Genomic DNA, 24669 nt, shown 5'->3' on the forward strand with positions numbered 1-24669 from the left:
GAAGGGAAGAGCTTGTGCATCTCTGTCCCAACTCACCCAGCAGGGCAGCAGAGCCTGGCACAGCTCTGTGCTGGGATGGGCAGTGAGGGAAAGGGATAGCTCTGGAATTGTGACTGCACTGCAGGAATACTGCAGAAATGTCTGTCTTGCCTTTTCCCCTTTCACTGCTGGCTTTTAGCTCTGGGACTCCCACAGCCACCTCTGCAGCAAAGGTGCACTTCATGAGATTCCAAGGAGCAAAAAACACCTGCCTAAGGAACAGCTGGCAGATCTTTGTCTTCTGAAAATCTGGAGAAATGACTACAAAAATATTGAGGGGAAAAAAAAAGCTGGTGATTTTCCTTCTTTTGCTCCTTCCTGCAGGTCCTTTTCAGGTTGTCTGAAGGTAATGCTGCCCAGTGGCTCCCTGGGGCTGTGGAGTATCTGCTTGTGGAGGGCACTAGAGAGGGAGTTGTATATGAAAAGCTCTCTCAAGGCTTAGTTCAAACCTGATCCTGTTTAAGCAGGTGATGAATGTGATCCGTTCAAAACCACATTCCCAGTCATTTCTAAAAGCCACACACAAACCCAGGTTCCAGCTGCAAGCCCAGTAGTGTCAGTGTGTTCACACTGATCATGTTCCTCAGCACTGCCTCAGCAGAGAGCAGTGCCTGGTGCTGATTGTGCCTCTTCAGCTGTGGATTTACAGGTTTCCCTTGAATCAGCCTCACCAAAGTCTAAGCCAGCCCTCTCCTGGGTTTTCTTTTCCCCCTTTATTTTTCAAAATTTTATTTATCACGTTTTTCCCTTCCTATTTAGTTCAATGACACACCAACACTCATTGATGTCTGAAGATATTTCAGGACATTCTATGATGAAATGCTTAAGTTAAGAGATGTGAGAATACAGTGAGAGACTTGTCTGTCTCCTCGCTCCCAGTTCCACTGGTGATTCTCTGCGGTGGTTCTTTTCATTGTGCCTTTTGTTTTGGGAAAAAAATCTTCTGAGGTACCTTCCTATACAGGGACACATGAAACAGATTTAAAATGGGAAGAAAAAAATAGCCTTAATGAAAGAAAGCTGAAGAATATCTTTACATAAGGAAGTGATCATTTTTTATTAATCAGAGGGAAATGTATATGTAATTATGCTAGATGAACTCTGTGGGGAGGTTTTTTTCTCTCTTTATGATGTCTTAAGGGATTTATAAATATTACAGAGGTTTTATAGCATCATAATATTTCAGATGTGCAGTAAAGCTACTTTCAAAGGATTAGTGCAGACAAAGCAGCATAGTAAAAAATAATTACAAGTCAGCCAGTGCTACCAGGCTCTGACATCCAGGGCTGATGAGAGTGAGAGAGGCAGGGTTCAGGGAGATAATTTCTCTAACAAGAGCAGACCACACAAGTGCTGTGGGATGGAGTTCTGAGAATGACTCTCCGTTTATTCCAGGGAATTTCAGGCAAGCAGGAGCTGTGATGTCTCCCCATGTGCTCTGTGCTGGTGGGGAGAGGGAAGGGGAGAGGCAGAGGGAAGGCTTTGCTCACACCCAATACATTCCCGTGTTTATTGGGTTGGAGTGACACCTCACAGCAGACTCTGTGCCCCAGGATAAATTGTGTTTTTATCAGAGGTGCTGTGCTGTCTGCAGAGCATCCCCTGGGTTGGGCCAGCACTGAGCACAGCAGGGCAAAAGGAGTGACTGCACAGCTGCAAAGGGGCCAGTTGTGTGAATGCTGACATGTCTGTGTGTGCCTGCACGTGTGTGTTCACATGTGTGTGTCTGGGAACATGTACATCTGATCCAGGGAGGAGGAGGACATGTCTCTGTGTGTGCCTGCACATGTGTGTTCACATGTGTGTGTCTGGGAACATGTACATCTGATCCAGGGAGGAGGAGGACATGGGTGGGAAACTGCTGGGTGGGAAGAGCAGCTGCCGAATTTGGGGTCACGGAGGTTGAGGAGTCTGCGGTTGCAGAGGGTATCTGAGATAAGTTGGGGAGATTACGTGTTCCCTCTGGATGTCTGCAGGAGAAAAGGGAGAAAATTTCAGCCAAGCAGGGTCTGGGATGTCTCCCCACATGCTCTGTGCTCGTGGGGACAGGGAAGGGGAGAGGCAGAGAAGGCTTTGCTCCTTCCCAAAACGTTCCCTCTGGATGTCTGCAGGAGAAAAGGGAGCCTGGGGTTGGAAGGGGTTTCTGTGGGGCAGAGGAAGGTGTTTGGTGCAGGGCAGAGCGAGGCAGGGAGGATGCAATCCAACAGATTCCTGTACCCAGCAGGGATCAAAGGGGTGTGTGTCTGGGTGGGTGTGTGGGAAGCTGGGACTGCACACAAACTGCAGTGGGGATGGGAAGGGAGGGATCTGTTTGGGACTGTGGAGTAGGTAATAAAAAGATCTCCAGTTTCTCAGTTCTGATAAGGTGGGGTTTATTTGAATAATCTGAGGCTGTTGCCCGTTTGAAATGCAAATTGTGCCCTTGGAGCAGTTTATGTTTCTTAGTCCTCTAGACTGTTCCCTCCAAGGCTTGTGCTTGGGTTGGCCTTGTGCTGCTCACCTGCCATGGAAAGGGCCTAAACCACCCTGAGAAAGGGTGGCTTGGCCATAGCTGGGACCTTTGCTGCAGATGCAGCTCAAATTATCTCAGCAGAGAAAACTTGTGAGACGATAATCAACAAAAATCCTGCCCAGAGCTGCAGAAATCCCTTGTCCAGGCTGAGATGGCACTTCTGATTCAGAAGTTGTGTTGGGGGAATAACAAAAATTCAAACACAGGGAATGTCAGCACTGAGATCCCAGAGTGGGTGAAAACCAAAGGAGGAGTGTGATGGATGAAAAAGTAATAGTAAGTGAGAGTTACCCTCAGAGAGTGGCCCACAGAAGGGGACAGAGTGTGAGCAAAGTGATGGATGGGTCTGTCTGTTCTGCAGTCACAGGTGTGGCTGCAGAGGTAGGAAGGACAAAACAAGAACCAGTGCCAGTCTGGCAGTGTCTTATGGTGCTTTGCCTTGGACTGAATAAAACATAAGGATAACAAGGCAGCAGAACCAGGCTCTTCAGTGGGCACTCCTGTTTCCCTCTGCAGGACCTGCTTATCCACTGGGGGCTTCTCTGGAAGAAAACTTTTAAACAGACACAATATATTGCTTAGTGGGAGGGGTTTCAGTTTGTGCTTTGCCTTTGGCTGTCACATGGTGTCATCTCTAGTTATTTGGAGTATTTCCTGGGTGTTTGAAGGCATGGGGTACCAAACAAGGAGCTGATGTCCCCAGAGCAATCCAAACCCAACGGTGGCTCCTGGCAGAGTGCTCCTGACTGCCTGTGGAGACATTCCTGCTCTGCAGAAAGTGCTCAGAACTTGGGTACTTGAGGGGTAAAGTGTGGCCCTGGACAGGCAGTCAGGGAGCTCTGTTGGGTTCAGCTTGCAGGAGCTTGGCTGGTTCCTTTTCTGATTTATCTGCGAAATTCACTGAAAGTCTGAGATGATAAAGTTCTGCAATAATCCAGTGTCACTTCCTTTGTGTCTCTGGTGTCATGAACCTGCTCCAGCACCAGCCTTTTATCAAGGCAAACAACACCTTATGTTCTGAAGCAAGAAGTGATATTTTTATCTCCTTCCTCCTTTGCATATAGAGCACAAACTGATTCACTGCCCCTTCTTCTTTCACCCTGAAATCACAGATTCACTTGAACATATACACCACTCTGCAGTAGATAAAAGTACAAATCCCCCTTGTTCTCTCAGACTCCCTGACACTGCCAGAGAAGGGGAATAGAAGGAACCCCAGTGGAGGAAACTCAGCTCAATGCAAATGCCTCGTTCAACAGAGTTTTCTTGGGACCAGATTTTGGTCTGGCTTCACTTTTTCTCTTAAACCTTCTAAACCAAACCCAACCCAAGCAACCAAAAAACCCAAAAAAGACCCTTTAAAATCCAGACTAATTGAGAGAGTGCTAACATTAGTAAGACAAATGAGTGATACACGACAAGCCTGTGGTTTCTCTTCTAAAGTGAAGTGTTGTTTTCTTCACAATGGGATGATTAATATACTCAGGCAGGAATATTAATAGGCTTGTTCAGTTGTTGCAACATTCTTCCCACTGCTGTGCTATTGAAGCCTTGGAATCTGAGCCCAGGGGACTCTGAGCATTTCAGTTCCTCATCTGGCACGTTTTGTATGTCAGTCTCCCAGCACATGTTGCAATGAGAGCTGCTCTATCTTTGCAAAGTGCAGCTCAGCACACTTGGTGTGTCACGAGTGGGGACATCAAGGCAGGCACAAGTGAAGTGTCAGTCCTCACTTGCTCCTCTGTGGGTCACCAACTAAATCCTTGGCAGTGTGAAAACCACATGTCTGCTCAGCTCTGTGATGTTCTTTTGACATGCCATTCTTTCAGAGAGATGCTCCAGAGTCAGAATCCTGACTGTGTTCATTAAAAAATTCTGGAGTGTTTGGAATTGTCAGACAGCAGCACAGACCTATTTCTGTTCTCTTAGAGCTGCCTTTTAATTCAAGGAACTCACTAGAAAGGCAGTGACAATATACCCTGTTCTGTTCCTGCCCCACCTACTTCTCTCTCAGCCTTCCTCCTCACAGCACTTGCCTGTACTCCACTTGTGCAAAATCAAAGTACAGTTTCTTGATGAGATTATAAATTTCCTGGCCTTTCAGGGCAGATAAACTGCACTCCCAACACTGGAGCTGGTAATCCAAGATACTCTGTACATTTTGTGCTAAAAGACTCAGTTTGGTGCTGGGGATGGAGGGCCATTCCCACCCAGCCCCTGTGAAATATTTTGGTGGTCTCAGCCCCGTTCCACAAGTGAGCAGGTCACTAATAGGACCCACACCCAGAGCTTCAGCAGAAAAATTAAGGATAAATTGAGCAATGTGGGCACTGATCTCTGTCATCCCTGGAGAGGACAGTCCAGAGAGTAGCACTGAGCAAATACACTGGGATGAATTTCTTGTAGGATTTATTCTAGGCTGGAACTAGATGATCTTTGGAGTCCCTCCCAACCCAAGCCATACTGTGATTCTGTGATATTACTTTAATTGTTCTCTACATAACCAGTTTTCATTCTTCTTTGCCCTAAATAAGACTTCACTGATGCAAAGACACATTCAGGTGGTTTTTGACTCGCTGGTGTGTTTCTAAGGGATACTGAGCCACAGCTTTGGTGTTTATCTGATCCTTCCTTACATCTTCCTTGCAGATGTCCCTCTTCAGAGGGATCTGGATAGACTCAAGAGATGGGCTAATTCCAATGGGATGAAACTCAATAAGGCTAAGTGCAGGTCCTGCAATTTGGCCACAACAACCCCCTGCAGCGCTCCAGGCTGGGCACAGAGTGGCTGGAGAGCAGCCAGGCAGAGGGACCTGGGGGGACTGAGGGACAGGAAGCTCAACAGGAGCCAACAGTGTGCCCAGGTGGCCAAGAAGGCCAATGAGATCCTGTCCTGTATCAAAAATAGCGTGGCCAGCAGGCCCAGGGCAGTGACCCTTCCCCTGGACTCTGCATTGGTGAGGTCACACCTCGAGTGTTGTGTTCAGTTCTGGGCCCCTCAGTTGAGGAAAGAGATTGAGGGGCTGGAGCGGGGCCAGAGAAGAGCAACGAGGCTGGAGAAGGGACTGGAGCACAAGTGCTGTGGGGAGAGGCTGACGGAGCTGGGGGTGTTCAGCCTGGAGAAGAGGAGGCTCAGAGGTGACCTCAGCACTGTCTGGAACTGCCTGAAGGGAAGTTCTGGCCAGGTGGGGGTTGGTCTCTTCTCCCAGGCACTCAGCAATAGGACAAGGGGGCACGATGGGCTCAAGCTCTGCCAGGGGAAATTGAAGTTGGAGAGCAGAAAAAATTTTTTTCCAGAGAAAGTGCTCAGGGATTGGAATGGGCTGCCCAGAGAGGGGGTGGATTCCCCATCCCTGGAGGTTTTTCAGCTGAGCTTGGCCGTGGCACTGAGTGCCATGATCTGGTAAAGGGACTGGAGTTGGACCAAGGGTTGGACTCGATGATCTCGGAGGTCATAGAATCCTATGATTCTATGATTCTATTATCTTCTTGCTTGAAGTCTTACAGCACAGAGAACCCACTAAACTGAGGACTAATGGAGGAATTGCCAGAGTTGGACCCTCTGCCCTTTGTGGTGGGAGAGCTCAGAGACACGTGGGGTTTGCCAGTGTGTGGATGTTTATCCTGCTGAGTGTGGGTGCTGTGTTGGGCCTGGGAAGGGTGGAGCATGTGGTGTGTCCATCCAGACTGGCAGGACCAGCACAGGAGCAGCAGTTCTGCTGCCCCATCCATGGGCAGGGGCCTCCTGTGCTCCCCCAGCTGGGCTGTGCCCATCCCACTGGGAACATCTGCTTCCCCTTTCCCTCAGGGAACAAACACATGCAAACACAGAGGGCTGCTCCTAATATTTCCATTCAATCTGGAAGTGTTGAAAACCTCCACCAGGCACCTCACGTTGTATGGAGGATTGCCCATTGCTGCTCCAAAATAACACTTCTTTCATGTGGAAGAGGAGGAGGAGGAGGGAATCTGTTTATTCCAAAATCAATATTTCTACGTTCATTAAACATTCCACTTATTAGCTCCTTTTTTCCATGCCTGTGGTGGCATTCTATCCTTGTTTTTATCCTTCTTACAAATACATTTTTCATTTGATTTCCATTCCCATTTCCAGATTTCAGTGCTCTGCATTAGCTAATTGGAGCCTGACAGGTCTGGAGTGTGGGCATGTGGGACAGTGCCTGGCACTGCTCTAATTTCCCCCCTTCCATATCCTGGCATCTCAACCAGGGTGGCTGAGTGCAGAAATCTGCCTGGCAAATTAAACTGATCAGACAATGTATGCTTCAAACAGAGTCAAGTGGGAATATTTCCTTGAGCTGCTCTGCTCCTCAGGATATTTGAAATCAGTATTGAATTGGAACTTTCACAGGCTTCTTTATTTTGATGAAAGGAGACAGTGGAAGTTGCCTTCTGTTTCATGCAGAATAGCCCAAACTAAGGAAGACTAATTTTCTGTGACATGAGAACCAGGTGGGACTATGATAATGAAGTTTAAAAGTAAAAATGATAAAGAAAAAAGTAATCTGTCTGGAAGGGAACTCAGAAGGAGATGCAGCTCATTATCCTGCCCCAAGTAAGGATAACACTGTGGTTAAAACACTTCTATAATCCTTAGGAATCCCAGATTTTATTCTTTACTGCAGAACAAGAACTGTATTGTCTTAGTCAAGTTGGCTGGGCCCTTATTCAAAGATATTTAATGAAGTCTAGTTGTGACTGATTTTTAGGGAGCATGAGATTCTCAGATATCATTGTAGCTCTTCCCCCAATCTGTCTCAGCCTCCAGACTCTGGAAAGGTGATAAAAGCAGACCTGCCCTTTTATTTAAGATGACTATCTTGAATATTAATGTTGCATGGTCTACTAAGGTATTGCAGTGTAGAGTCATAGGCTGGTAAAAGAATATGGGCTTCAAGTGGAGAAGGTGTTCTACATGGGAAGGATTAATCTCTTCAGTCAGTGTTGGTCCAGACATAGCAGATTGTGAAACAGTTCTGCATGAGTGTCTGTCTATCTATCTGTCTATCTATCTATCTATCTATCTATCTATCTATCTATCTATCTGTCTGTCTATCTATCTATCTATCTATCATCTATCTATAATTATCTATCTATAATATCTATATCTATCTATATCTATCTATAATTATCTATCTATAATTATCTCTATCTATCAATCATCTATCTATAATTAGCTATCTATAAATCCATCTATCTATCAATCATTATATATTTATCTATATCTATATCTATATCTATCTATCTAGCTATCTATCTATAATTATCTCAATCTATCATCTATCTATAATTATCTATCTATAATTATCTATCATCTATCTATCTATCTATCTATCTATCTATCTATCTATCTATCTATAATTATCTATCTATCTATCTATCTATCTATCTATCTATCTATCTATCTATCTATCTATCATCTATCTATCCATAAGACTGAAATAGAAACTTTGCAATAACAAAGCAAAATCCTCTTGCATTTCTTGACTGTATATATTTTACCTTCTGTTGCAGATGGAATTTCTTTTCTGAACAGACTAAAGAATACATGTTTATCTTCTTATTTTTATTACAGGCTCCAAAAAAGGCCAAGAAAAAGGTAGAAGGTGGTTCCAATGTGTTCTCCATGTTTGAACAAACCCAGATCCAGGAGTTCAAAGAGGTTGGTCACTATTCTGCTGTTCTCTGTGGCCTCCTGCTATTGCTAATGAATAACACAGGTTTGTTTGTAATCCTCAGTCAATTCTCCATCTGCTTTAATAGAACACACAGTTGTTTTCTGAATCATCTCTGTGGTTTTGGCTGGTGTATCATTTTCCTTCTGTGTTTGTTTGTTCTTTCTCTCATTCTTTCTTTCATTCTTTCTTTCCTTATTGCTGCCCCTCACTCTTCTGTTTCAAGCTCTAGACTTCTTTGAAAACCCTAAGGCCCCTGTGCCAAAATAAAGGAAAATTACCATCTCAACCACTTTGGACCTGATTCAGGAGAACACTTGACCAGAGTTAAAAGTGGTATTTTAAATAAGAATAGTCTTAGTGCTCAGTATTATCCTGAATAGAGATGCCTTATTGAACCAGGGCTTTAACTCGTGGTCTGTTCCACAACAGCAATAGAAACTATTCTTCTGTGCCCTTCTAGTAGTGCCCACAAACCAGAAATGAAAATACCAAGCAGCCCTCAGTGACTTTCTCCACAAATGTCCATAGAACAAGAATCCATGTTGAGATCAACAAAGCATCCTTGAGCTCCCACGGAATTTGGTGTTCCATGCACTGCAGATTCTTTGACCAGTTACCTGTGAGGAGGTGAATCTGATGGGTTGGCATAAAAACAGGAACATATCAAAGACAGAAAACCTCTTTGATGGGTTTATGCACTGAGTGGACATTCTGGAATGTCTGTGAGACCACCCTTTTCTGGACTGGGTTGTCATTTTAAATTCCCATTTTTCCCCCCATTTTTTGCTAACTCCCATCTCCAAAGCAATTCCCAATGTGATAAATGTCTACTGTTTCATGGTGTACATGTGTCTTTCCTTTCCAGGGAGATTCCCTCCAGGAAAGCTCAGGGGTGGACAAGGCTAATCCCCAAGAAAAGGACTGGGAATATGGCCCAGCTAAATGAATTAGAACCACTAATCACCCTCCACAGTTAATGGGAATGTGTTAACACTTTTCTCCTGCCTCTTCTCCACATCCTGTGAACCCCATTTTAATTTCTGTGAGGATGACTGTGTGAAGAAGGACCAACAAACAGAAGAACTGGACAGAAAGCCATGTTTGATCAACTCTAAGGGAGATAATCCTTGGAGCACATCTGGGGGGTGATGGCAGAGCAGTGGCACGAGGCAGTGCAGTGGGGCAGTGAAACCCAAGACCACGCTGTGTCCACAATGGGGACAAGCATTTCTGAAAAGCTGGTTTTGCTGAGAACATTTTTATCTAGAGATTCCAACCCACTCCCCAGAAATGTTTCAGCACTGCTGTTGTGTTATTTGGAGTTCACCCATTACAATACCCAATGCTCTTCCTGTCCTCTCTGAGCTTGCCCTTCATGTTTGCTCCTGTTTTGCTCCCAAATTTTGGGGGGTCACCATTTAAAACAAACCTTCTCCAGAGAAGGGAAAGCACCACAATATTGTCTCAAGGATACAGTTTATTGGAAAGGGGAAAAAACCTTCAAATGAATTATCCTGTGGAACCTGCAATTCTCTGTACTTTGGAAATTCAGCTCTCTGTATGATGGGTCATTCTAAGGCCCAGAAGGAGTTGGTAGCAGAGATATCTACAGAAATGAAAAGCTTTACAGAATATGATTGCTGCCCTCAGAATGAGGTGTGGGGAAGGCACAAACACACAGAGCAGCCTCTGCCTGAAGCCTCTTCCCTGCCTAAACCTCCCAAATTCCAGCTCTGATGGGTTAAGGCCCGAGTGGCTGGAGCTGCCAGCACTGGCTCCAGCCCAGCTCCATGCTGAGCTGAGCATTAATTTAGTGAGGAACAGTTTGGGGGGCTTTAATTAAGCCCCTTGCCAAGACACAGTAATGTGTTGGAAGTGAGGGAAGTGCAAGGAGGTGGCATGATGTAGAGGAATCAAAGGAAGTGAAATATTCTGGTTTACAGGAGGAATCTCCCAGCCCCTGAACTGGTGTGTGTGATGGCAGCACTGCCCTGTGCACTGGTAATGGCAATTCCCAGAATCACAGGAGATGCTGAGTGGGCAGAGACCCACAAAGATCATTGGGGCCAACTCAGTGATCCCCAACACTCACACCATGTGCCTTTCTCTTCCCACAGGCTTTCACCATCATGGACCAGAACAGGGATGGCTTTATTGACAAGGCAGACCTGAGAGACACGTTTGCTGCACTAGGTAAACTGTAATAATTAAACCCAATAATTCCATACTTGAGATAAATGCAGCTTCAAACACCTAAGAAAGGTTTGTATTACAATTACATTGAGGGAAGTAATGAGATACAAGAAGGCCAAAGGAAACCTGTCCAGTTTGACCTCCCTCCTCATGGTAGTCGCTGCCTCACCAGAGCTCCAGCTGGGATGTCTCCTGGGCAGTCTCCTTGAGAAGAGTCCTGATCCCACCCCTGCAACTGTTTCAGAACAAGCCCACCCAAGCAGGAGCCCATGCCAGGCATTTCTGATTTGCCTCTGAAGCCAGGCTTCCCAGGCTGCACTTTTTTCATCTGGGAGCCATGGAATATCCCCTGATTAGCTCTGCTGCCATGGGCTGGCTGCCCCTCTGCCCACACAAAAGCAGAAGGCCTTCATGTGAGGTTCTGTGCATTCATGAGGGGTGAAATGTGCAGGGCATGACACTGGGTATTGTCCCTTCCATGCCTATCAAAATCCTGATAATGCCAAGCAGATTAGAGCAAATCTTCCCAAGGACAGGAAAAACTGAAATGCTCACGATCCCAAAACTGGAGTCTGATCTTCCTTGCAACATCTGAGGCTTGAGCAGTGATGTAGGCATTTGGGATTTTGCCATCTGGAGCTTATTAAAACGAGTTTGATAAGAATCTTTAGTGCTCCCCGGGGTGGAATCAGACGCCAGCAGAGTCAGTGTGAGGAGCAGAAGCTCCTGAACTCTTTATTGTGACAATGAGGTTTGCAAACTTTGGCCTGTAGCTACTGTTACCCTGAAATATTTATTTCTTAAGGCCAAGTCCTGGTATCTTCCCTCTTCAGTGGAGCCCTTCAATGCCTATAAAGTAAAGTTACTGCAAATTACCCCTCCACTTGAGAAGGGCTGCCAGGGTCTAAATCCCCACCAATGGACTGCACAAGGATTGGGAAGGGATATGACTGCTCAGCTCCTCCACCTGCCCTCTGCTCACTGAGGTGTCTCAATAAACAGGAGGGCAAAGACTGAGCCCTTGGATTCACTTCATCACTTTGATCTCTGCTATATTAACATCAGTGGAGCCCATATTTCACCTGAGGTAAAAAAACCAAAACAAAACCCAAAAGGAGTTTATTTGGAGTGCCCCTTGTCTTGTCCACTGCTGGCCATGTCTGTGTTATTTATCCTCCTTACTCTTCCAGTCACCCTTTGATCTCAGAGCCAGCTCTGCCAAGTTCTTTTCTACTGGGGTATTAGGGAGTTGTGTTCTACCATGTTATTAGCACAGTTGCACAGAGCCCTGGGCTCCCCAGTGGGAGGAGATGAATGGGAATGGTTTTTTGAAACACAATTTGTGATTTATTATGAAAAATGATCTTTGCTGCAGGTCGTCTGAATGTCAAGAATGAAGAGCTTGAAGACATGGTGAAGGAGGCGCCAGGTCCTATTAACTTCACTGTCTTCCTCACCATGTTTGGGGAAAAGCTGAAAGGTAAGCACCTCTGGGGCATTGGAGAGGTATCTGTCAAAGCTCCTCAGCACTGCAAGATCTCAGCACCTTGCAAATTATCCTCATGTATCCCCAGAACAAGGCTTAAAGGCAAGGAGGGATCTGCACCTTTGCAGACAGAGCTGAGGAATGAAAGGCTCAGGGACGGTCCAGAGGACAATTCAAAGGTGTGCTTTGGCTTACACAAGCCAAGATGAGAGTGCTAAGCTGAGGTCCAGAAGGCAATGAAAGCCCAGCAGCCTGGAGCACATTGCAGGTGAGTTACTCACCACCAGCAGCTTCCCAGGCTGAGGTCAGTTCCTCGTGCTACAGTGGTGGCACTCCCAGTGTTAGCTGGTTTGAAAGTATTTCCAGTATTACTAAAAAAACCCACCCCCTTTTTGCACTCCTTTGGCTCATTAAGCAAACATGATCCCTGCATCCCCCTTGCAGTTCCAGGGCATGAGGAAGAACAGGAGCTTCCCTATTCTCTGTATTAGTTTTACACCAGCCTTGGTGTCACTTGAGGTCAACAGTGATTTTGCCAATAGGTGAAGGTTTCACAAATTGAAATAATTCAATCTCAGTGGATTTACAATGATAAGAAAGAGGGATTTTACTACAGAATATATAGGGAACACTGTGGGGAGTTCAGAAAATGTGGGCACTAGATTTGTTTTGTGAGCTTGTAGTTTAGTCCTCTCCCTTCTGCTGTTCATAGAAACTGCAAGAGAGGGGTGTGAGGCCAAGAGAAACCATCACCTTCCCACATCCATTTGGGAAAGGTGAAAGCCTTCAGAGCAAGGCTGGCCTCAGCCAAGCACATTCCAGAAGTTTGTTACAATAACTAGTGAACAGAAAAACTGAAAAATCCTGTCCTGTCTTTTTAAAAGCATTTATTGTATTGTTGCTGGACTCTGGTTTTACAGTTCCAGTGAAAGGCTTTCTATGCTTGGAATAGAAAACAGGGAGGCCTGAAAGAAAGAATTCCTGTAGTCAGTCCTCAAAGAAATACACTCCTGCTAAAGAGAGCAGCAAGTCTGGGAAGCATGAGAGGTGATGGAGAAGGCTGTGGATTGACACAGAGGAGGGGATTTTATTACCCAGACATCAGCCTGTCTTGACAAATGTGGTGCCCCCACCTTTCCATTGCAGGTGTCTCCTGGCAGAGTAGGGAGTGGCCTCCTCCATGATCTTCCTCCTGAGACATGTGACTGTTTGTTGCCCATTCCATTTGTGATGTTGTCAGAGAGCACAGAAACCAGCTCTTCCTCCTCTCCCCTCTTCCCTCTCGTCCCTCAGGGTTGCTGGAGCTGCCAAGGACTCTGGCCCTGCCAATTGTGTGGCCCAAAAGCAGAGCCAGCACAGGAAGGTGAATGGCAAAGCATAACCCTCTTGTCTGCAGGTTTCCTGTTGGCCACTGGCAGAGGAGGAGGGGCTTTTTCAGTTCCATTTGGGGAAGGGAAAATCACAGCTGTGCTTGTCATGCCCTTCTGGTTGGGTTTGTCATGCAAAGGAAGCACAGCCAAAAGCCTGCACATTCCCAATCAAAACTAATTGGGATGAAGAGCCTTTGTAGTGCAATTAGAAAGGGAGAAAGGGCTGGAGGAAGTGGATATGGCAATTTTGCAACACTCTTTATTAGCTAAGTACCACTCAGAGAATTTGGTGAAAGGTGCTTTCTAAGTAAAATTTGTTGTGCTATAATTGATTTGTGTCATAAAGGGGAAGCTGGGATTTTCAGGATGAGCTTTAGCTTTGAATATTGAGATTATGATGCCAGATGAACAGCTAACAAAACTCGGTCTATGTTAATGCCAACCACATGGAGCTGCTTCTACAGGGAGTCGGAATAATACAATTTGTACAGAAAGCAGAGATGCCGCACATCAAAGAAACCACTTTATTTACCAGCTAATCAATAAAGAATGCCTGCTGCATTGCTTCTCTTCAAAGCCAGAGTCCAAGGATATGACAGAGTAGAAAATGTAAAACACAGTGAGGGGAAAAAAAATCCCCCCCACAGCAGTGAGCACTTAAAATGCAGAGCTCTCCTCGGAGCTGGGGGAGCTTCTCTTCATGGGACAATCAAAACACTCATTAAACACCAATGCTCTTTGTATTGATCACAGATTCTCTGCAGTTTGAATGCTTGGCAAAAGAATCCCCATGGCCAGTGCATGATAAGGAGGAGGCTGGAGAGGCCGAGGTTTTTTGCTGCTGTATCCACCAGGACAGCACCAATCCTTATGGAATCTGTTGAACAAAGAACTCCAGGAGTGCGTGCAGCCACTGGAGCAGGAACCTTGGCTGGGTTCCCTCTCTGCCAAACTTTGAAATGAACTTTGGATCTGCAATTCTTTGTGTTACATCCCTTTTTAATCACTCTTTCAGTGTTTCAGTTTGCCAAGCAGCTTTACTTGTCTGTGGGTTGGTTGACTTGCTTGTGAATTTGGTTTCCTGCAGTTGTAAAGATTTGTGTTAAATGTACAACCATAATGTTTTGAAATGTTGAGGGATAGTCAGAAACAGAGTATTTAGTGTGTCCTTTGGAGTGGGGTGAGCTGACTGAGGGTGCGCTCAGGATCTGCAGGATGGATCCCAGCACAGTCAGGAGCCCCAGCCAGCATTAAGGTGCTGTGAAAGGGAGTTTCTGACACGAATTTTTTCCAGTCTAAATACATGGAAGGAAGGGCCAAGGTCATGGGTTCAATCCCCTGTGTGGGCCATTGACTTAAGAGTTGGACTCGATGATCCTTGTGGGTCCCTTCCAGCTCAGAATAGTCTGGGATTCTGTGATTCTGTATGAAAACCATTGCTATCCTTTTACTGCTGGGGACAGAGGGACAGGGATATTAAACTCATACTAAAAATCTGTGGCCCAGCTAAGAGCAGAAGTAAAATCTTGGAGCCACAGTTTAGTGCTTTAAACCATCCTGTTTCTATAAGCAGCCCTTGATGAGGAGATGTTTAAGGAGAAATAAGTGCAGATCACCATTTTACACTGATCATCCTTTTGCCATTGCATTCCATTGGCATTTGGCTTTTATGATGAGCTCCATTTCCTTTAGTGAGGGAGGGAACCTCTTCTCTATGCAGTGAAGAACAAGTAACATCAAAAAGTGCTTTTACAAGGAACGCACTGTACAAGATTAAAGGAAGCCAGTGAGGGAAACAGTTTGTTATATTTTCATTTCTGAAAGCCACTAATCCTCTGGGTACTGATATTGGAGACCAGTTCCTGGAAGTTTTCTCTCCTGCAGACATAGAATAGATATGAGTTATTATTTTTAAGCTTCTGAGCACTGAACTCTTCACCTCTATTGTTTATCTGACATGACAAATGCTGCCGACTTAAGGAACCTTTGTCTTCCAACCCACAACTGCAGAATTCTCCCTTTTGCACTGTTTTCCAGGGAGTGCAATTACTTAGCCAGTGTTGAGCAGCTCCAGAAATCCATCCAGGCTTCTGAATTCCATGTCTTTAATTGCAGGCACAGACCCAGAAGAAACCATCCTGAATGCCTTTAAGATTTTCGACCCGGAAGGGAAAGGTCGCATAAAAGCAGATTAGTAAGTTGATTTCAGATCCTTTAGAAGAGTAACAACAATAATAATAATTGCATCGTTTTAAAGAACTGCTTAAAAGCTGTATTTTTTTCATGGTATTGTTGGAGACAGAGGAACTGTCAGGCAGAGGAATATTTAGCTTTGGAAGGTGGAGTTTAAAGCCTGGGCTGTTGCATGAATGTATTTGTACACCAAAAAGGGATGTATTGTCTGCAGAGACTGCGAGAGGCAACGGAAACACCATCACATGTAGGCCATTAGATAGCCTTTTTTTGAAGGTCTGGATGTAAATCAACACATGACTCTTTGTAGATTAACTGCACATGTAAAATGAAAGGAAGGTCTGGTGCCTGACTCTCAGAGTGCTTGACTGAAATGGGAAAGCTACTCCCCTCTTAAAAAAGTGATCAATTTAATTAACTCTGGGACATGGGTTTAGTGCAGGACATTTCCTGTTTATGTGTTTCTTGTTTGAGCCTTCTGCTTCTAGCCAATAATGTGCTGTAAGACCCCACTAGCTGTGGTGGGAGCCAAACCAAGTAATACTATTAATAATCTGGTAATTATTATCAATATGGCTATTTTTTAAATAAGGAGACAGGACCTAATTTATATTCATAACCTGTTGCCCAACAAAGCACTGTAAAAAGACTTTAAGTGCTAATTGCACAAATATAAACCCTCCTTGCACAGCGTGTCAGGACTTCAGGTGAGGGAGATAAATCACATCAAATCAGGGCAGTGGACAAGGAGGTCTGACCTGTGGCCCCAGAGAAATGTTTTATGTATTTAGATTGATGCATGTGCTTCAGTTCATGGTGAATTTGGGGCTCTGTCCTTTCATTGCAGCAGCAATTTCAGGTAGATTTTATAAAGCATGGTCTGTATAGGAAATTTATTAGGGAACCTCAAGTTTCAGAATTGTATTTGCCTCAGTGAATGCTGCAGATGTTGTGAGACCCTCTGACCAGAACCCCAGGGAGGTTTCTGTGATATCTGCACTTGGTGATGTCTTGTGAAAATCAGCTGAGAACACAAAACTCACTCACAGGATTCCTTTCCTTTTCCAACATGCTGCTCTGTGACAGTCCCCAGGGGGTGTGAGACTCATGCCAAGGTGTGCAAAACAACAGCAAAGAGATGGTCTCTTCACTAAGACCTTCCAAACTCATCAAAACACAAGTGGATGTACCAAACAAGCAGAAGGAATAGAGGGTTGTCCTGACAGTTTTGGGGTTAACAGGATCCAACCAGCTTGAGAAGAACACTCAGAGGATCCCATCAGAGGGACTCAAACACTCAGAGTAAATGTAGTTTGTTGCCAGACAGGCCAGATCACACAGCAGTGAAATCACAGCCATGGAACACCAACTTCTGATCCTACAAATCCCATGAAATGTTCTATTTCTCACCACTGTCTGTAACAATATCCTGCATACAAAATCTGCACCCTGTGTCCAGCTCCACATTCCTTGGATGCTGGAAGCCCCTTGGATTCGGGGCAAATCAGGAATGCAGCATCACACTCCCAAATGAAGATGAGGGAGAAATACTTTTATTTTGCCTTGATGGAAAAGGTCAACCTCGTCCCCACCCCCACTGCACTGCTAACATTAGACAATTGTTTTAGTTCATCACCACAACAGAGCATAATGTTTACTTATTAGACCCCAGGGTAATGTTGATCATTACAGAACAAACCATTAAATCAATTCCGTGGATGTCTTTGAGGTTTAACTTCTATTCATACGCTTCCAAAATTTAGACATTTGAAGGTTTTGAAATCATTTTTCTGTTGGCTCTTGCAGCCATTTCAATATGTTAGTGTTAATAAATAATTTTTCTTCATATTAAAAAGTCCTGGAGTGTTTCTCTCCATGCTGACCTTTTAATCAGAACTTCTTTTTATGTTCATGGGGTTAACATCCTTCTGGGGATTTTAATGTCTGTTCCCTCTGTGTGTTTTCACCTCCAGTCTGGAAATGACTCACTTGGTCCATCTGATGGTAGCTGGGATGGAGTCTTCTAACCTTTCCAGAAGCTCCAGGAGTTTAGAACTTACTTCCAAATTCAGTGACAGACTTTGTTTGTCTGCATCATTATCCCACACATAAAGCCCTTCCTAGAGCATGATGTCAAAAAGAGAAAATGCTGTTGGTGGCATTCCCAGCTGGTGTGAACTGGCAAAGGGCTTGGAAAGGTTGGATGATTCACTCCCAAATGCCACTCCTGGGGCAAAGTGAGTCAGGCCAACCCCAACTCTGCCTCGTGCTGGTGCCAACAAAACTTCTCAGATGGAAATGGACCCAGGGAGATGAAAGAGGACCTTTGGAGGCCTGTTTGGCTGAGCCAGGGATGTTCCTCATCGTGGCTGTGGAGCTCTGCTCCTTTCAGCTCACCTGTTTTGCTCCAAGACACCACTGGAGAAAGGGCAAATCCAGTGGAAAACCAAAATGTCCTGGAGATTTCACAGATAATTCTAAGAAAGGTTCTGAAAACATCAGAATGCAGCAAGGTGTTTGTAACTTGGAAGGAACTGATGTCAGGAAAAGAGATAACATTTAGACTCCTATGTCAAGGCAAGCAGAAGACTTTGGGCTTGGTTTGGGTTTGGGGGTATTTTTGAGAAGCAAATAGTCTTTATAAAGAAAAGATATGCAAAGAAAAGAGTGCATCATTTCTGGCTTTGGAAATTGTGAGTGTTTGTTTCCCTATAAAATAAATAATGGAAAATGTGCATAGATCCTTTAGCCAGTCCTTCTTCCTGGTGAGTGTGCCAGAGCCTACTGGGCTGTGCTTCAGAAGATTATAATTAGATATCTGATCTTTTCCCCTAAATACTTTAAACATGTGAAGGGAAGACAGTGCCCAAATCTCTTTCTAATTCAGTCCTGTTTGCCATGAAGTTTATCTGTGACTTCTGCAAAATTGCTGGCAGTGCTTCCTCCTATTCCCCAAGCTCCTTCCTGGGTCACATTCTTATTTCCATTTTCTGATGCTGTTTGCCCCATGCACAGATATCCAATAATCAGTGTGTGCTGAGGACACTGAGCTCTGCTCTGGCACCCACTCATCAGTTGAGAGTTCAACATCAAACATGAAGTCACAGCCCAAATGGTCAGGGGAACAAACACAAACAGCAATCTGAGACAAAGAGATGAAGAAACTTTGCTAAGGAAAGAGAAGGGTGAATTAATGCAGAAAAAATATAAACAGTAGCTTAAGTTCTGTGTGTGACTTAGGAGCATTTCCCAAAACTTGCACAGGTATTTTCACACTTGTCCTGGTGGGTAAAATCCTTATTCATTTCCCAGAAACTTCTTTTTTTTCTTTTCTTTTTTTTTTCCAGTTTTCCCTTTCTGGGCTTCCAAATGAGCAATTCCTATCAACAGAAAGGGAAAAAATAACCTGTGTGAGAGCTCAGGAGCTTTGCCATCCAAACCACACTTCCATCTGGGTGGCTTTTCCCACTTGGGGGGCACAGGGTATGGCAGCAGAAAGGGAAGGTTGACTATTTTGCCAGATCTGCACCCACAGTAGGTGAATGTGGAAATGTTCCTGTTCAGGCATGATTTCTCTTCCACATAGTTAGTTTTAAATATTCCCTTTAAGAAGGAGAAATAAATATTCCATTTAAAAAGCAGAAGGGGCTGCTTTCAGAAGAGCTGTTGCTCTCACTCTCCCACAACAAATTCTTCAAAAAAGAAGCTTTTTTTGTTTTCAAACCTACAAACCAAACCAGATCTCTATATTTGCTTCAGCTTTTGTTTTTGTACAACCGACTGCTCATCTGTTATCACAGCTTTAGAGTTTGCTTTGCTGATCTAGAAAAACTTGTGATGATGTATAAATACCTTTGGTAGTAACAAAAGGAGACAACTCTGCCTCTTCAGTGTGAATGCAAACTGTGAGATTAATGCAGCAATTCTGCAGGGAGGGGAAATTAGGGGAGCAACGAAAGGGATGTTTGGTGATGGAACCGAGTCCACAGTGGTGGATGTTGGAGCACATGGAGGAACTGGGGGAGAAATAAAGACATTTTATCTCAGGGGGTGAGACTAGAAACAGAAATCATCTTCCTGGCCTTTCTGCTCACCTGTAAACCCAGGTAAAAAAAATCACATGCTCCACTGCCTTCCCACAAAGGGTTTGAACCAGAGGGTAAGTCAGCTGAGAGTCAGCCCCCAGAACGCTCCCTTTGATGTAGTTGCATGGGATGCAGAGTGTGTGTGGGATGAGCTCCCTGTTCCAGGGCTGTAACTGCAGCTCAGGACCCTGCACCATGACATCCAACAGGTCTCAGCAGTGCCACAGCTCCTCTGGGAATGGCTGCAGGCAAACAAAGGCCTTCTCAGATGATGATTGGAATAGCTGCTGGAGCTCTCTTTCAAGTCCTCTTTCTCATTTCATGCTCCATTCCTTTCATCCTCAGATTTTACAGAAAATATTCTCTCTTTTGGTCTTAAGTGATCCAAACTTTGAACAGCAAGTGAGAAAACCTTCCATTTTCGGTGAAGATAAGCATAAAAAATCGCTGTATTTCAATTAGAGTAATAACCTTAAACAATCTTAAACCTCCATAAAATGTCACAAAAGCGAAGTAAGTTGGCAGAGCGAGGCATCGACGCTGATGGGAGCCCACAGAAAGGCTCCTACAGTATCATGTCAGGATTAACAGCTCTAATTTATGCAGTCACACAGATTTCCTTGCATGCAACTTCAGGAAGGATCTTGGATCTGAATTGTCATGTGCCATTATCACCCTCTAATCAGGTTATTTCGTTTTCTTTGAGCAGCATCAAAGAAATGCTGATGACACAGGCAGACCGGTTCAGCCAAGAGGAGGTGAGGAGCTCCTTTATTCAACCCAGAATTCCAGCTCCAGCTCCTGCTCAGCGCTGTGTCTGTGCCCCTCTTTAAATGCATGAATTCAGCCCCACAGAAGGTTGGTGGCAGCTCAAGGAGTGAGGAACAATCTGAAGCATCTCCTCTGCAGAGCTCCATGGCTGAATCCAAGCCCAGTGGGTTCTCTGGCCCCCCTTCCAAGGGGAAGAGGGACCTGTGTCTCACTGTTCTGCCGTGTGGGCAGCTGGGCAGGGCATTTACTGCAGCTCCACCAGGTCTGGGTGGGCATTGGCATCTGGCTTCCATCTCTGTGAGTTCTTTGGTTTGAAATCTGAAATGAGTTTGGACTGAGGTACTGACTGTGGTTTGTGTGAGGCTGAGCATGGGTTCTGCTGGCTGGGGGTGGTTCAGGACTTTGTTTTCAGAGGAGGAGATTGAGTGGAGCTGGTTTGTGGCAAGAATCACAGAATCACAGACTATTCTGAGTTGGAAGGGACCCACAAGGATCAACAAGTTCAACTCTTAAGTCAATGGCCCACACAGGGGATTGAATCCATGGCCTTGGTATTATTACAACCAGGTTTTAACCAACTGAGCTGATCTCAGGGTAGAATATTCTGGACAGTCTGGTCAGAACAGCAAACTGGACTGTACATTTTTTGTCCAAGGCTCACCTGGAGTTCAGGGAGAGCCCTTTTCAATAGATATCTTGCTGGGATTCCAGCAGGACTTTATTAACTGGTTGTGTTCTAATTCCTAGTTCAGTTTTACTGAACCTGAGGAATGATTTCCCATAGCAGTTCCTGGATCAGGGCAGGAGGGAGCTGACCTGGGCTGACACTGAGAAGCTGTACAAGTTGCTGCCCCACAGGTTTGTAACACTTACCTCCTGTTTGCTTGGCAGATCAACCAGATGTTTGCTGCTTTCCCTCCTGATGTCTCTGGTAACCTCGACTATAAGAACCTCTGTTATGTTATCACCCATGGGGAGGAGAAAGACTGAGAGCAAAGAGAGGAGCCTCTGCTGTGGTGATGCACCCAGTTATTTCATAATGCTTTGATGTGCAAGACAAAGGGCTAAACACCCAGTATGGGAAGCCATGTGGTCACTAGAACAGAACCAATAAAACAATTGAAATTAGATTAAAATTATTTAATGCTCCTGTTTTTATAAAATATCAAAATACCAGTTTTGTGAGGTTTTTCACCCATCCTTTTTATTTTCCCTGTCAGTGGATTGAAATGGAATTTTCTTGATGAACTGGTGCTTTTGTGATTTATTGACAAACTTAATGTTCACCAGATGGGCCACTGGGCACTGCAGTGTTGCTTAACCTCTTGTCTTTCATACACAGGCTCCACGTATTAATTGAGAAATCCTCTAACTTACTGCACCAGGAAGATTATCTGGTAAATAGACTCATGTTCCATTTCACAGCCCCCAGCAATGAAAGTGTAAATAAAACAATCTTAAGCCCTTGTGAATATTCAATATGCCCTCTCCAGCTCAGGGATGGGGTCAGTTTTATAAACCACTTGACTCATTTGGTTTAGTGAGAGAGAACAGAAATGGTGGATTATTGGCTATTTCTCTCACAGTAAAATTTACCTGAGTACACTTAGAAACCAGGAGTAATGAATTTCCCCCTTCAGAGGCATCTTTATGTGTGGGAGGTTGTCCATGAAATACCAATAACTCCTGAACTCTCACACTTGGGCCACTATCCTTGTGTTACAGGTGAGGCACACGCTGGAAGGACGTGTTTAGCCAAAGATCATCAAGTGTGGGGCCAAAGAGAGGAACTCAGGAACCACAGCCCAGGGTGACACAGGAATACAGACTATTTAACAATGCAAGATCAGCCCAGTTTCTAAAATGGGCCACAGTTTCTTGTGTTTAGACTTCTAGGAATTGGGCATGTTCTGCCTGTGTGGAATATTGTGTGGGAGTCACAGGGATGGTGCAGCCAAAGGAAAACAGGCTGGTGCTGTTCTAACAGCTCATGAAAATGCCTTCCTGGTGCATCAGAGTTCTGGCCCCACAGCCCCAGAGACTCTGAGAGGGAGCAACAAGCCACTTGTTTTCTGTTTCCATCTCAGCCTTTGCAAGGAGAACTTGAGGGCAACATGTTGAATTCTGTCCTCATCAGGAGGGACAGGAATTCTATTTTTGCATTTTCTGTTGGTCCAGCAAAACCTGCACTCAGTGAACTTCAGTAACAGAGAACAACTGGAATGAGGAGGCTCTTAGCAGGCAGAAAGCTCCTGAAATAAATCCCTCCCCTTGGCCCAGAGTGCAGAGACACTGTGCCTGTTCCTCTGCCAGCAACGCTTTTCTCCTGTAACCAGTTGATCCCCAATTGTTTCTACTGGTAATTATCTCTCTTAAAAATACCAGTGGCCACAGCCAGAAGCAGAATTCAGCCTTTACTTGCATGACTCTTGCTGAAGATGTGCAGAGGGCTTTAGCACCTCTTGCCACCTTGGAAGCAATTTGTGGTCAAACATGATGTGCAGCTGGACTGGGCTCTGGAGACTCAGCAAACCTCATGCCATGCAAGAGTCCACATGACCTCTTCTGCCACCCCAAGGCTCAGAAGCTCAGCTGTCCTGCACAAGCCCAGTTCTTATCCCTGTTTCACACAATGGCTCTTTTCTGTCCAGAATGTTTGTCTTCACAGGCCCATGACCACTGCTGGTGGGACAGGGTTGTAGATCAGCAGTTGAGCTCATGGAGGTAGAAGATTTTGGGTGACAGAGTAGAAAAGATGATTTATGAGCTTCTGCTTTAGGCTCTTATGCAGACCCAGACAAGTGACAGCTCTGCTCAGCAAAGAACTGCTGCTGATGGGAGAGGGCCGAAAAATGGGTGTTTCTTTTACAGATTTCTTGAGAGGTGGGTCTGGAAAATGCTCTTTTGTGGCACAAACACATGTGCAAAGTCTAATTCCACCTTGTGTGAGCTCCACAAAATCACGTACCCGACCAAATGAGTACTGACTGTTCCACTAATGTGAGCTGAAGTCGCTCAGGCATCAGATGTCAGACAGTGCTTATGGTTTTTACACTGTTTAAAGGTTTCAGGAGGAGAATGAAGATTAGATGAAATGGCACACAGGCTTTACCTTTGGCCTTTCATCTGGAGAGATTTACTTTTCCTCCTGTGAGCTGGTGGGCAAAACCTGGGAGGATAATGCTCCTGAAAGATGAGGTCACATTTTCCATCAAAGCACGCACAGGTTTTGATGGGTCCTTTTTCATCTGTAACTGTTACAGGACTTCCTCCAGTGCAGCTCTGTGACATCTCAGGCTGGTGGGAGTCAGGTCTGAGCAGTTCCATGCTCTCCCCTTCCCCTGGAGGCACCCACTGCCTCCCACTGGTCAGGACTAGAGCTCATATACACACACAGCAGGCTCTGGCTGAGAAGAGACCTCCTTGCTCCCTGAATTTCCTTTCTGGACTCTTGGAGCTGATCACCAGCTTTGGGTTTGCCTTGGTGGACATTGGTGAGGTCACTTTCCCAGTGCCCACATTCCCATGCCCTGATCCTCAGGGAGCAGCTGCTCCCCCAAACCTGCAGAGGGGCAGGAGCCTGGAGCTGTGGGGAGGATGGAGAATGGGGCCACCTCAGTGCAGATCAGGTCCTGCCAGGCTGTATAGTTGGTTTGTTTGGGAGCACTGCAGTTTTGAAGCAAATCACTTGGTTGCACCTATTTACCTTGAACAACCTTGGTGGCTTTTTGGAAGGAAGTTCAACCAGATGCTCTGCTTGACATTGAGACCAAACCCAACTGGGTATGGTCCTGGGAAACTCACTGTAGCTGATGCTGCTGGGAGCAGGAGGCTTGTCTAGACTGTGTCCTGTGGTGCCTTCCCACTTCAAACCCCTGCGGAGCTGTGATGTTGCACATGTCAGAGCTGTTATCACAGCCCTGGTGGCACTGGCCTTTCAGTGGGTTGACACATGATCAGTCTGTGCTGCCCTTTGAACCTCAGATCCTTTCCTGAGGAACTATTGCCCAGCTAATTACTCTCTGAATTTTACTGGTGTCTTTCTTCTAACACATAACAATCTGTACTGAGCTTTAATTCCTTATTTTGACTTTATATCTCCCTTTCAATTTAAGGCTTTTGGAATTCTATCTCTGTCCTGCAAACTCCACATCTGAGGTTCCTTGCCTTTCAATGGGCTGTTAATTCCCTTTTCCAAACTCAGGACTTTGGAAGCCACAGGAAGGAGCCAGAATTTGGATCCTTGAAGCACATGAGGGCACAGTATTTGAAATAATAGTTTTCTGATGTACAAATCTGGCAGTTTTTGTTAGAGTTATGT

General features: G+C 45.1%; 1 protein-coding gene across 1 annotated transcript; it reads left to right on the forward strand.

Annotated features, from left to right (window-relative positions):
• Nucleotides 1–8168: 8168 nt before the first annotated feature.
• On the forward strand, nt 8169–21338 carry MYL10 (myosin light chain 10). Its single transcript, XM_071575000.1, has 6 exons — nt 8169–8234; nt 10368–10443; nt 11819–11923; nt 15415–15493; nt 20287–20335; nt 21240–21338. The coding sequence occupies exons 1-6, from the start codon at nt 8199–8201 to the stop codon at nt 21336–21338; spliced, it is 444 nt and encodes a 147-aa protein (XP_071431101.1). The 5' UTR covers nt 8169–8198.
• The last annotated feature ends 3331 nt before the right edge of the window (nt 21339–24669 follow it).

The sequence above is a fragment of the Pithys albifrons genome, chromosome 21 (assembly GCF_047495875.1).
Source record: "Pithys albifrons albifrons isolate INPA30051 chromosome 21, PitAlb_v1, whole genome shotgun sequence".
Taxonomy (NCBI): Eukaryota; Metazoa; Chordata; class Aves; order Passeriformes; family Thamnophilidae; genus Pithys; species Pithys albifrons.